At 50.5% G+C, this 13443-nt stretch overlaps 1 protein-coding gene across 1 annotated transcript; it reads left to right on the top strand.

Moving 5' to 3' along the window:
• The first annotated feature begins 5612 nt into the window (after nt 1–5612).
• ARL4C (ARF like GTPase 4C) lies at nt 5613–9898 on the top strand. The gene has a single exon (XM_081261686.1). It carries the CDS (start codon nt 6434–6436, stop codon nt 7010–7012), a length of 579 nt encoding a protein of 192 aa, XP_081117812.1. The 5' UTR covers nt 5613–6433; the 3' UTR covers nt 7013–9898.
• Nucleotides 9899–13443: the final 3545 nt, after the last annotated feature.

Raw genomic sequence — 13443 nt, 5'->3', positions numbered from 1 at the left:
GTCCAGCCAAGTAAGTTTTAATTAAATGAAAATAATAGGCATCTCAGCTCACCTGGGGAGGAGGAGGAGAGGGGAGTCGGAGGAAGCCAAGTTTCCATCAAACACTTTTTGGTTCAGGGCTCAGCTCTCATCACCCGATGTTTATTGTTACTGGATTTTTTTCTTCACTGTAGCTATTAGAGTAGAAATTTAATTACAGTGATTGAATTATTAAAAGAATCACAAATAACTTCTGCATACCAAATCTTTACTCTTCCCTCCACCAAAAGGATGTGGCGCTGAGGAGGGTTGTCCCGCCACTTGAGTAGCCCTGAGTGCTGAGCTCCAAAGTTTAAAGGTCCAAAGTCCTTGATGAAAGTTCACTTAGATACAGTTTAAGTTCTGGGGAAAGATTTTAAAACAATCTTCTATAAGAATCTGTTTGAAGATGGTATTGATAGGAAGGTTAATGGCTTCTAAACTTTCATGTCTATTTTGGGGCAGATAATAGATATTGATGGCGACTAGTGAACACATGAATGGGAGAAAGTCCTCAGTTATTTTTTTAAAAAATCAAAATCAGCAATAATAGTACAAAATGCTCATGGTAGCAGTTGTTGAAAAAATGGAAACCTGAAAAATGAACCCCGTTGCTTAGCAAAAACTGAAAACGAGGCAGCCTGGCATTGTTTTCCCCTTTCAGTAGGATCACGACTGGGTCGGGTAATAGAGTAGTACACCCTGGTCATTCCTGGGCTGGGGACCAATGGAGGGTAGCAAGAACCTCAGGCACCAAGATGCTTCATTTCTCTTCAAAGCTACTGCCTCCCTGCCAACACAGGAGTCCTCTGTCACCTCCACCTGCTGCCCACATCTTGCCTGGAGTGGGACAGTCAACTGCAGTGGCGCAGACCGTGGCACCCGTCCCACTCCCTCAGACCTCTGGGAATGTTGCTGGGGCCTCAGCTGCTGCAGGCTCCACTGCTCTGTTGGGCCTCCCTCATCCCCAACTCCAAGCCCCGCCCTCCATGACTGCCCCTTGATTAAGAGCAAAAATGGCTTTCTCCCCCTCTCTAAGCTCAGCTAGGCGCCCTGGATGCTGTTTTTCCATCCCTTCCATTGGTTCTGGTTCTTTGCACAGTTTCCTGGTAAAGCCCCTTTGTGTCCTGTTGGGCTCCTGGAACTGTCTCCTAGCAAATGATCCCCTGGTGTCCACAGACAGGACCCTGCAGACGGGACCCAAGCAGAATAATGCCCTGAGCTCTGAGCCTAGCGGCTCTCACAGTACTCGGTCATTTTGGTGTGACCAGCATGGCGGCTGTGGGAGCGCTGCTCTGATCCCGCTGTACAGGAAGCAGGTCAGGGAGTCACCTGGCCATCCATAAACCCAGAAGACAGGGACTGACGTTTACCAGGCATTGGTAGATGAACCTCTGGAAAGGCCCTTATTTGTTTCCTGAGAAGCTCGGTAGAGGGCACTCCTGCACCAGAACAGTTACACAGCCGTGGATGCAGCCCTGCCCAGCAGGTTTCCACAGAACCTGCAAATCCTCACCCACCACAGCGCGCGTGCGTGCAGGCCCAGGCTCTGCTCTCTGCCTTGTCCACGGTTGAGCATGCGTGGGGGGCTCACCTTTGCACTTTGTGTTATCAACCTTACAAAGGCAGAGATAAAGATGAGGAGATGTATTACTCTATTAACTAGATTCATTCAAAAGTTCCTTTATTTAGTGACACATTGTTTCTAAGCCTTTAAAGGGGAAAATGAATATTGTAGGATGCATTTTTCAAAGTTACTGCCACGTTATTGCATTCTATTGAGTCCTTCTCTGGGTGTAAAGTCATGTGGATGCAGAATAGAAGGAGTGGGGCCAGAAATGGCTCTGCTGCTGGAAGTGAGATTCATCTGAGATGGGGCATCAGAGCAGGCTACTCTCTGAGAACGGTCTTATTCTGATTAAGTAAAAGGAAGAAAGGCACAGTGCAGGCCACTGTCCCCTGAATAGAAAGTGTGTCCATTGGATGGACAAATACATAATTAAACCGGTCTGTTTGCACTTAGGAAAGCTGACCTTTATTAGGCACTTGCTCTGTGTGCCCAGCACCGGGCCAGACACTGCACATGTGTCATTCCATTTGTTTGTCACACCTACTGCATGGGTTCGGTACATTTCAGAAATGGAGAGCTTAGGGAGTGGTGAGTTATCGATTGACACACAGCTGGAATGTGGTGGGAAATGAGTGGAAGCTACTTGTGTGTCCACACAGCCCAGGCTGGTGGCCTTGACAGACATCCACGAAGAAAGAGGTTCAAAGCCATGAGTGGTTGATAAACATCTGTTTCTTTTCACAATTCCAGGGCTTTTCAATTGAAATCCATATTTGAAGGAATGTTCCTAGTTGACTCAACCAAATGACATTTTTATGTGTTAGAAGTTAAATTATCAACTGTAAAATCAACTTATCACCTGGTGAGAGAAATTAGAGTGTAGAGTGGCTGCTATTCAATTATGGTGAGTTGTGTTTAACGGCTCTGCTCTGGAAGGCTCTATTAATGTCTATTAATCTGCTTTTGCTACTGGACAACAGACAGCCTTTATTGCTGAACCCTACTGAGGGGATGCCAAATGCAAAGGCTGTAGTCAAAACCATTGGGTTGTTGCTAGTAATTCGCTCAACACCAAAAAAACTATGGGCTATTTTATTAAAATATTTCCCTCCTACTATGCCTAAATAAAAGCAGGACCTGACCGGGGGAGAAGCAAGCAACACAAAGGTGTCCTATATTGAGACTGTTTGCTGGACCTGGAGCAAGAGGCTGTGAGACTCATGGACTCCTTTCCAAATGCCAAAGTCCCAGGCAGCTACTCTAAGTCCCACCCTGGGCTTGTGCCCAGCCTCAGCCTGTCTGTGGCAGAGTGGAAAGAGAAAGAAGACACACTCATCAGAATGCGGTTGTTTATGGGGCAGACCTTGAAGAGGGCCAAGAAAATCACTCTGAAAATGCAAAGTCCTATCCTCCCAGAGTTCCCAAGAACAGAGATGACGTCATCACGGAGCACACCAGTCTGTGATGTTTTGCTTGCTCACTATCATTTGTCCCTTGGAAACGCATTCTTCCGTGGGAACCACCACATTCTAGCCCTGAGCCAGGTCAATCAGTTGCCTTGAGGGGGGCCAGGCAGGCCAGAAGGATATGTATCCCAGGCTTTCCTTGGAGTTGCTAGAGAAGAGAATTACATTTTTATTTCTAGGATCTCCACTAAAGGGTGTGAGTCTAAGGCTGCCTGTAGGGAGAAGAATATACAAAAAGGAAAACAGGAGAGATGGAAAAGAGTTGATCTACATTTTACTTTTGAGCTCCTGGATCCAGCCATGCCTGAAAAGAATACTTAACCTGAAACTATCAGTAATGTCAGTAAATATATTTCCTTCTTTTGTCCAACTTAATTTGAGTTGAATTTCTGTCCTTGCAACTCAATTCAGGTAGCCTACAGCTTCATCCCCCAGGGAATTAAAATCGTGTGCTGGTGGAAAGGAGGAAGAGCTGAGCAGGCCCTTGGCTCTCCACATGAATACAGTCAGTGCTCCAGCAGTACCGGATTCTGCATCAGGGGGTTCCAACAACTATTGATCAAAAATATTTGAAAAAAAAAGTTTCCTGCGGGATGAGGTGGTGGACACCTGCAATCCCGGCAGCTGGGAAGGCTGAGCAGGAGGATCACAAGTTCAGAGCCAGCTTCAGCAACTAAAGGAGGCCCTAAGCAACTTGGAGAGAACTTGTCTCAAAATAAACAAACAAACAGGTCTGGGGATGTGGCTCAGTGGTTAAGCACCCCTGGTTTCCATCCCTGGTACCAAAACAAGCAAACAAAAAGTTTCCTCTGTACTACATTGGTACTGGTTTCTTTTATTCTTGCCACTGTTTCTTGAACAACGTAGTATAACAACCGTGAAAGCATCATATACATAGCACTAACAACTACAGGTAATCCAGAAAGGATTTAAAGGACTTGGGAGGATGGTCATAGGTTACATGAAATACTAGGCCATTTTTATGGGAGGGACTTGAGCATTGGCAGTTTTTTTAAAATAGTTTTTTGGTTTCTTTTTTCTTTTCTGGCACTGGGGCTTGAACCCACGTATGTTTTACCACTGAGATCATCCCTCGCTCTTTTTATTTTTTGATTTGGGATAAGTTGCTTAGAGTCTCACTAAGTAGCACAGGCTGGCCTTGAACTTTCGATCCTCCTGCCTCAGCCTCCCACATGGCTGGGATCACAAGTGTGTGCCACCATGCCCATCTGAGCATTGACAGTTTTGGTATCCTCAGGTGTCTCAGAACCATCTTTTGAGGACATGCAGGGACACCTGCACTGCTGGTTTTGGAGCAGGCAGTCTGCATAGAGGTCACTCCCTGGCAGTCTCAGCACCTGGGCCCAGGTTCCTGTCTGGCAGGCTGAGCTGACATCTGCAGGGCTCTCTCCAGTGCCACATTCCATTCCAGTCCCTGGAGAGTAGGTGACAACAGTGGCTGCTGCCATTCCAAAGCGGGGCTTGTCCTTCCTTCTACAGGTGTGGTCTCACATGCTTTGTTACAAGCAAAACCGTGCTTTCTGCCCTAGCTTGTGAAAGAGGTCTGGAAAAGAAGAGTGTGTCCTTACTTATTAGATAATCATTAATATTTTCATTTTCTTCTCTTTTGAAGCATCTCCATCTGTGTTGTCTCAAAAGTCTGACCTGAGGGATGTGATCACCATTTTTCTGCTGTGTCAAGGAAGAGTAGCTCCGCAGGCAAGGGATGCGCTTGTTAGGTGTCTTAAACTAGAATAACATCACTGAATTGGGGTGACAGGAGGTAGAGTCCAGGGAATATTGGTTTGTAAGCCTCAGTGTCATAAACTCCAGGCTACAGACACATTTTACTTCTGCCCCCAAGCGTATGTGGAGCCTCAGGCATGCATTCAGACTGCCCTGTGATTCCTGCTGGGTGATCCACCTGTGGGCGGGTCCTTGTCTCCAACAGGGGGGTCGTGGCTGTGGCTCCTTAATAGAGGGCTTTCCTGGCATGTGAGAGGCCCTGGGTTTCATATGCAGCACCAATTTTTTTTTAAAGCGTTTTCAACATGGGCTGGCAGGGGTGCTTTCTCTATGTCTAATGCTTACTCTGGGATGTCGGCAGTTGGTGGCCATAAAACAAGGCAGTCGAGGGGGGGCGTCTGGTGAGTTGTCTGGGTTATCTCGGGTAGACAGGTCTCCTTAGTTCCCTGCCCTGGTGAAAAGCTGGGCGCCCTCTGGAGCTCGGACGAGACTGGGCTTCCCGAAGGACCTGGGCCCCCGGCACCGCGAGGTTTTCAGGGCGGGTGGGAACGCGTCCAAGGTCCAGGGTCGCAGCTTGCCACTCGCCGCAGCTGAGGGCTCACGGAGGCCAGCGCCTTCCCTCCCGTGCCCGGGCGCTGGGGGCTGACCCCATCGCCTTCGCTCCCTGTGCTGCACTCTCGCCCCCGCCCTGCTGCCTGCTGGGGGTCGCGGGAGCGCGGGCAGAGCGGGGACCCAGACTGGCTCTCGAGACCGGCTGCGCCCCCACGACTGCGGCGCGGCCGGCAGGGCGCGGGCGGGGGTTCCGGGAGGCCGGAGCTGTTTTTAAAAGACGCGTCAGCTGCCGGGAGGAAGAGCGGGCTCCGGGCCCATTGTCTTCGCGCGGCGCGACACGGCGCAGCGCGGGAGGGGAACCCGGAGGCAGTCGGAACCGACCGAAGCGCGCGAAAACCCGCGGCGCGCCCAGAGGGCCACGCCGGACCCCAGGGCCGCGGGCGGGCGGGGCCGGGGGCGGGGCCTGCAAGGGGCGGGGCCAGGGGCGGGGTCCGGCGCCCTGCGGCCGCTGCAGGCTGGCGGCGGCGGCTGCAGCGCGGGCAGCGCGGGGACTGCGGGGACAGGAGGCAGCCGTGCAGCAGCGACGCCCGGGGAAGCCCGCATCCCGCCTGCACCTCCGAGGCGCGCCCCGGGAGCGGGAGCGACCCCTAGGCGCCGCCCAGGGCCAGAGTCGAGCGCAGGGCGCTGAGAGCCCTGAGTCGGCCCGGCGCCCAGAGCCCAGGCAGCGGCCGGAGCGCGGGGGCGCGGCCCTGGGAAGCCGCAGAGCGAGCCCGGGCCGGGGGAAGAGCGCCGGGCGCGAGCGCCCTACACAGCGGCGTTGGAGGCAGCTTCGCGGGAGACTAATACCGCCGGCAGAGACGCGATGACCGCGGATAGGGAGCCTGGCCGGCTAGGAAGCGGGCGCCGCGGAGTCTGAGCGCGCGGAATCGCGCGTCCCGGGGACGCCGAGGCTCAGGCTGGTGCGGGCGACCGAGGGCGGCGGGCGGGGCCCAGGTGCGACCGGCCGCATCGGGCCCGTGACTGGTCGGGGGGCGGCGCCCTCCCGCCGCAGCCGCAGTGGCCGGCGCCGCAGCGAGGAGCCATGGGCAACATCTCCTCCAACATCTCGGCCTTCCAGTCCCTGCACATCGTCATGCTGGGCTTGGACTCGGCCGGCAAGACCACGGTGCTCTACCGGCTCAAGTTCAACGAGTTCGTGAACACGGTGCCCACCATCGGCTTCAATACGGAGAAGATCAAGCTGAGCAACGGCACGGCCAAGGGCATCAGCTGCCACTTCTGGGACGTAGGAGGCCAGGAGAAGCTGAGGCCGCTGTGGAAGTCCTACAGCCGCTGCACGGACGGCATCATCTACGTGGTGGACTCGGTGGACGTGGACCGGCTGGAGGAGGCCAAGACGGAGCTGCACAAGGTGACCAAGTTCGCCGAGAACCAGGGCACGCCGCTGCTGGTCATCGCCAACAAGCAGGACCTGCCCAAGTCGCTGCCGGTGGCCGAGATCGAGAAGCAGCTGGCGCTGCACGAGCTCATCCCGGCCACCACCTACCACGTCCAGCCGGCGTGCGCCATCATCGGCGAGGGCCTCACCGAGGGCATGGACAAGCTCTATGAAATGATCTTGAAACGCAGGAAGTCCCTCAAGCAGAAGAAGAAGCGGTAATACGCCTGGCAGGGTTCGGGAGCTAGGGGGAGCAAGCCAGGGAGCGAAAGAGTCAGGAGTGAATGAATGGATAGATGGGTGAGCGAGAACCCGCGCCCGCGAACAAAGACAGCGAACCAAAGCGATGCTTCGATTTTTTAAAACTCTATCTCTGTACCCAAATGCAGAACTGGTGACTTAACCTGTCCTGGAGCTGATTTATCAGCCAGCTCGCCATCTGCCCCACCCCCACGCCAGCTCTGGGGACCTTTTGTCTGAGCACCGGAGATACCTAGTGGGTGGGGGACCGGTGGGGTGTGGACCTTCCGTTCAGGCTTGTGCGCCCTCCGGCCCCAGGAGACGAATCAGATGTCAGAGACAAGGCGATTTCTTGATTTCTTCTTACTACACTGGGCCGGAGTTCAGGCTGCCCCGCCCCCATTGGGGATCACCTGTGAGTTACCTGAGGTATGCAGTTCCCAGAACCCTGGGGGGCACCCATCTGGAGGCAGGGTGGCATTGGGGGTGGCGGTGCTGGGGAGATGAAATGCCCCTTGCATTCAGGGGCTTGGAAGCTGAATAATTTTATGTCACAGGGCAGGCCCCTGTTGAAATTTCATAGGTCCTGCTCTGGGCCCAGAGGAGGTGGTGGTCTGGGCCATCAGGACTGCCTGGGACAATGCGGCAGCTGCAGGGCACGGGGCGCTGTGCTGCTGGCCTTGGCTGGGAATGGCCGAGAAGATGCCCCCTTCATGGGGCTTTGTGGTGGCTACAGGAGACCAGTTTTGTTGAGAACTGCTTTTCAGCCTGGAATGAGACCTCTTCCAGATGGCTTGGACCCTGTCCATGTGTAGGTCATTATCACACAAAGAGACCAATAAAAATTTTAAAAAAATAAGAAACTGTTCGAGGTGGTGGCAAATGATGCATTTACTGTTTGCAGGTTAGTTAAAGGTGTTCAAAGGGCAATGCTCTTGGCATAAATCTGGATGGTGTGCGTGTGTGAGAGAGTATACAGGGACCTCCCTCTGTATTGTGTAATCAGCATAAATATCTAGATCCATTCTGTGTGGAATTTTAAATTCTCTGAATCTACCGATTGGTTTGGATGAGCATACCAGCTACAGATGTGTGCTGAGTTGCAAGATGGTTTTTCTGCAAGGGATGTCTCTTGTAATACTAACCGTGTGGTAATGGGTTTTCAGACATGTTTTTAAAAATAACTTACAAATGAATACTCACCTTAGAAATATTCACCTTAGGAAAAAAGACTTTGCTCTGCCCTTTTATATCCCTTGACGCTGCAAGTGGCGACATGTTCAGATTTCTAATTTGGTTCATTGTGGCCTATCTGGTTTAAGTATTTCATTCAGAACATCTCATTAGAGTATTTGATGTCATGTACCAAAAATAAAACCCCACCTTTTTGCAAAAACGACCTCGTTGCATGGATTTAAAAGCGGAGGAAAAGCTAAGGATGTAGTCCTTCTCCATTCATTCTCTAACTGGCCTTGTAGCCAGCAGGCACTTTGGGCAAATGCAAACAAGGGGTGCTTGAGATAAAAGAAAGCCTGTGACGTAATGGTCACTGCTGCTCAGGCACTTCACAGTTTACTTGAAAGAAGCTTTGGAAAATAAAGTGAAAGAAGAAGAAATGCATATTTTTAATAACGTAATTTTAAAAATCCTTTATAATCAGGACTGAGTCTTGGTTTGCACAACCTGTCGTATCCTGAAACACAGTATCAAAAGGGAAACTTAACAATTGACTGTTTGATTTTTATTTCCTCCCTGAATCCATGTTTTCAGGTAGAATTTTGACATCCCCCTCCCCCCAGTGACATGTTTCTTTGCAAAGGAGGCCTGTAGAAATTGGATGTGGCCATGCGTGAGCATGTGGGTTAGCCCTTGCCCATTGTCCATTACCCTCCGAGTGGCGATGTGAGAACCAGAGGCAGATGTCTGGCTTCCTGCTTCAAACCCAGTTCTTACAGGAGATTTTTTAAAGACAGAAATCTAGCAGCCCATCTTCCCTTCCTCTTTGGTCAGTGTATTTGGTACCCTTCTAATGCTGGTCTTTTGTAGAAACTCAGTAGAGAAAATAGAGCTAAGCAGTGATGAAAGCCTGCGAGATTTCAGTTTACATATCGATAGCATATTCACTGACTTCTGAATGGGCTGGTCCCATCATCTGAAGATTCTGTATAGAATTATTAAAATCAAATCCATCTTCCTTTATTTTCTTCACTTGTAACAATTTCTTAAGCACTTTTTAGTAGTTCCACACTATTGAGAGAATAATATATTTATTTTGCAACTTTGCAGATGCCAAATACTGTCACCTTCTCGTGCTGACCATACCTAGGTTCCAGGTCACTGTTCAAATCCTGTAATGCTTTAACAATCTTGCGAGATGGTTTTGTTTTTTGCATTATCAATACTTAAGGGTGCCGTCAGCTGTTAGTAATTGTGCAGTAAAGTCAAGCCCTGTGCTGTATCAACTAATAGGTAAGAGTCTCAGTTGATTTCTGTAACGTTTGACCTATTAGTAGCCCTTTTCATCTCTGACCCAACGGAGGAAGCACAGATGAAGTCACCTAGGAGTGGTCACCCAGGGGGAGTCCCCTCCACGTATCAGTCAGCGGTCCATTATGCCTTTTGCCCTTTAGAGATGGAATGGGCTTCTCGTAGAGGAAGCTGGTCTCCCCAAGTGAGCTTTGAAATGTTTCCTGGTAGACACAGGGAGGCCACTTTTATTTCAGAACAATGCTCTTCACAAATTCTCTGTTATGGTGTTGGGACTGTGTCCCCTGGTTTCAGTTTTCATTTCTCTGCTGTAATTCTCTGTCTTGATCTTTCTTTGTTTCCATCCCTTTTTATAATGCATATATGATGCTGTGAACAGAAATAAATTATTTATACAATCAAACAACTGGGGACATTTTCTGTGGATGGTTTTTCAAATTGCTGTGTTCATTCTCCAGGCCTCTGCCAGGCAAGGATATGGGTTGCGAGATGGTGTCTGGGGTTCCAGCAGGGTGCAGGGCCGGGTCCGTCACCTGCTCTGTTGGTGTCAGTGTCTGGGTCCACCTGAATGGTGGTTGTAGAGGCTCATGCAGGAGCCCACGTATCCTCCACTCCCTCTGGAGAGCCCACCTGTTGGAGCATCTCTGGCATCTCAGAGCCTGGCCCGTCTTACCTCCTTTAAGAGATGACCAGTTCCTGGCCCACTCTCATTCATAACAAAATCCTGAATTGTTAATTCCTTCAAAAACATTATCTGATTGCATAAAACTCAAAATAGCATTGCATAAATCTAAGGGTACTAGTGAGGACAAAGCTTCTGAGTATCTAAACTATGTCTTGGCTCAGTATCAGGCACCCGTCAGCAGCACTCCAAGACTTGAGACCTCTTTAGTAGTAGGTGTGGTGAGACCCTGGTGCTCTGTAGATGCTGTTGGGAACCGGCACACTTTCTAAGGAAAAGAGTGGTGGGCCAGTGTGGGTAGCAGGTGCAATGGGGAGTTCTCGGGGCACTTGCAGGGATTAAGCCACACACTCAATGGTTACTAGGTGACAGTGAAGACCCCAGGTGTCCTCTTACATCTGGAATCAAAATGACCAACTCCAAATACTGGCTCCAGAGCTTGGCTCCCCATGACTTTGCTCAAGTTCCTTAACCACCCAGCCTCCCTTTCCCCATATGTAAAGCAGTATCATAATGGTACCTAGGAGAATGTTGGGGGTTGAAGCACGGTCAGACGGGCGACGGGCTGAGCCCAGGTCCTGCCCAGAGCCAGGGCTTGGAAGCTTTAGCTGTTCATGCTCCTGGTCGCGAGCAATATGTTGTATGGAGACATGGTGATTTCACCTGGCCCTGGCCATCAAGTTAGGTGGTCACGGTCTCCCTTTTGGTACCCTCTACCTGCCAGAAGCAAGGCTGCAGTCCCAACAGAATCTCTGGCCATCCCTGTGGTCTCAGCAAGTGAAAGGCTACGCCAGGTGCAGACAGCTCTCTAGACTCTTGAAGCCATTGCTTTTCCTACTCCCCAAGTCGCTAGACTGTGACACTCAAGGCCAGGAGTGAGTTGGTCCCCTTCTGCTACTGTGCAGAGCATAAGGTTAAGCACAGAGTGGTTGCTCTCTAAACATTAGTCAAGTGGCTTAATGTGGATTGGTTTTCCTTGTAAACTCTTAACATGTGCGCTATGTAGATTGTTATTTCCCGTTAAAGATTTAAATTAAAATGAAAATAGAAAAATATGAGTATCATTCTTCCAGGTCACTATTGTAAGGTGAACCCCTGCACAAGAATTATATTACATTATGATAAATATGTATGTGGGTTAGAAGCTTTTTTGTGTGTGTGTGTGAGTCTGGAATAACAAGTCTTGCAAAAAAAATGAGCAAGACTTGACTTGATCCTTCATGTTACATTGAAGCTAGTTATTAGGAGCACATCACATCAAAAGAGCACAAATGCCATTTTTAAGTACTAAAAACCCCCGAAACTGGTGAGAAAGCTATTTAGAGACCATCATGACATCACATGGGTAAAAAAATATATTGGGAATCATGGGGCCGGAGTTGTGGCTCAGCGCTAGAGCGCTTACCTAGCATGTGTGAGGCACCGTTCTATCCTGAGCAGCACATAAAAATAAATAAATAAAATAAAGATATTGTGTCTATCCACAACTAAAAAAGTATTTAAAAAATATTGGAAATAATAATAAGCAAAGATTGAAACCCTTAATTTATGCAATCTTAATCTAACCTCAATGTAACAGATTTCTGGGGATCCAAGGGTGGTAATTTTTCATCCTATATTTTCCAGAACAGTGAGGCAGATGGCCCCTCACTGTGACCTCCAGGCACTGAGGGGCTGATTTTAGTCATAACTGCTGCATTTCCCCGAACCTTTCCCTCGAGGTTCTGATTGTTCACGTATAAGGTTGTGGATGGACACGGATGACCAACCGTCCTATTCTTCTGGGCCTTGGCACTTGTCTCCAGAGCTTGGGTTCTTGAAATGCTCCGTTGCCAATGTTTCAGACGGATTGGACATCATGGTCACATGGTGGAGCAAAACCCAGCACCTGACAACCCTGGACTTAACAGTTTCTTCCAGGCTACAAGTCACCTCTCTCCCTTCTGCCTTGAGCCTACCCAGGTTTGGTGCCCACAACCTGGGATTTGCCTGCTGTCTCCGACCACAGAAAGCATTTCTTTCCTCTCCTCCCTTGGCCGTCTCTGCATGTTCATTTACCCTTAAAACATCTCCCTCCTTCGGGCTCTCCCAGGCTCCATTGGCACCTGTTTAAAATAGAGTGTGCACAAGTGGGTGGAGCACCCGATGCAATTGCAAGCCCCAGGCTCAGCCTCCGCGCGTTCACAAGAGGAATTTGCAACTTGAGGGTTTCTGAGAAAGTGGCCAGTTGTTCTCCAGCTCAGAAGTGAGAATCGACCGGCTGGTGGCTTAGCCCTGCTCAGTTCTCAGAGTAGGGATTCTCTTTGAGTGTCCAGCCTTACCTGTAACTGCTCACCTGGACTGCTCCTAGTGAGAACACTGAGTCGGTGAGGGTGATAGCATGGCATGAAGGTAGAACCACGAGTTTTGAGTCATACTTGGCATGAGTATCCCATTTGCATTTATTAATCAAGAGCGAGCATCGTGACACTTGGGGCAGCCCCGTCCTTGTCGCCTGTTGTCTTGTGTAATGGTGCCAAGGCCATTTCGACAGGCCCAGTGTGTGCCAGCCACCTGCCAGGGGCTTCATATATGCCTCATCTTATTTCTTCCTCCCAAGGCCCCAACAGGCCAACTGGTTCTATCTGCTTACAAAGGAGAAAACCAAGGTAGAGGTTAGTTTCTCTCCTCCCAAGATTAGCCACTATTGAGGGTGTTCAGGTCCCTTCTGCCCACCTAGCCTGCTGCTCCTGGTCTGGGGAGGTCCGCAGCTCCAGGGAACTCTGCGGAGGGACTCCCAGTCTAGGAAGGAGAGGAGTCAGGACTGGTGTTGCTGACCTGCATCACCCGGAGGGCCCCTCGGCCATCATGCCTGACCCCTTGCTCATCCCGGGATTTTCCACTGTAAAGAACCCACCCCAGGGGCTAGGACAAGATGACCCCTCTTGCATCAGGGCCTGACCTTGCATAACTGTCTCTGGTATTTCTTTCAGGACAGGCTGTGTCAGGGACACTACCTCTCTGTCTGATCCAGGGGCATTATGCACAGCAGAAAAGCCCGGGCGGGTGTCAGGGAGGCTCCACTCGGCCTCGGATCCGTCCAGTACTCCATGAGGCTGAGAGTCCCTGCCTGCCCACCCCTCAGGGGTGTTCTGCACAACAGGAGCTAATAGATGGAGAAGCCCGTGGCTGCCGACCTGAAGGGCAAGTCGCCAACCTGTGGAGGATGCCACTCTGCCTCCCCTGACCCTGGTCTCCAGTGCCG

The sequence above is a fragment of the Spermophilus citellus genome, assembly GCF_964194105.1.
Source record: "Spermophilus citellus genome assembly, chromosome: 11".
In the NCBI taxonomy this organism is placed as follows: domain Eukaryota; kingdom Metazoa; phylum Chordata; class Mammalia; order Rodentia; family Sciuridae; genus Spermophilus; species Spermophilus citellus.
This window is presented reverse-complemented; position numbering and strand designations above follow the sequence as displayed.

Bases quoted from the DNA above. Each gene is read 5' to 3' on its own strand.
- ARL4C (XM_081261686.1), top strand. From the start codon at position 6,434: ATGGGCAACATCTCCTCCAACATCTCGGCCTTCCAGTCCCTGCACATC.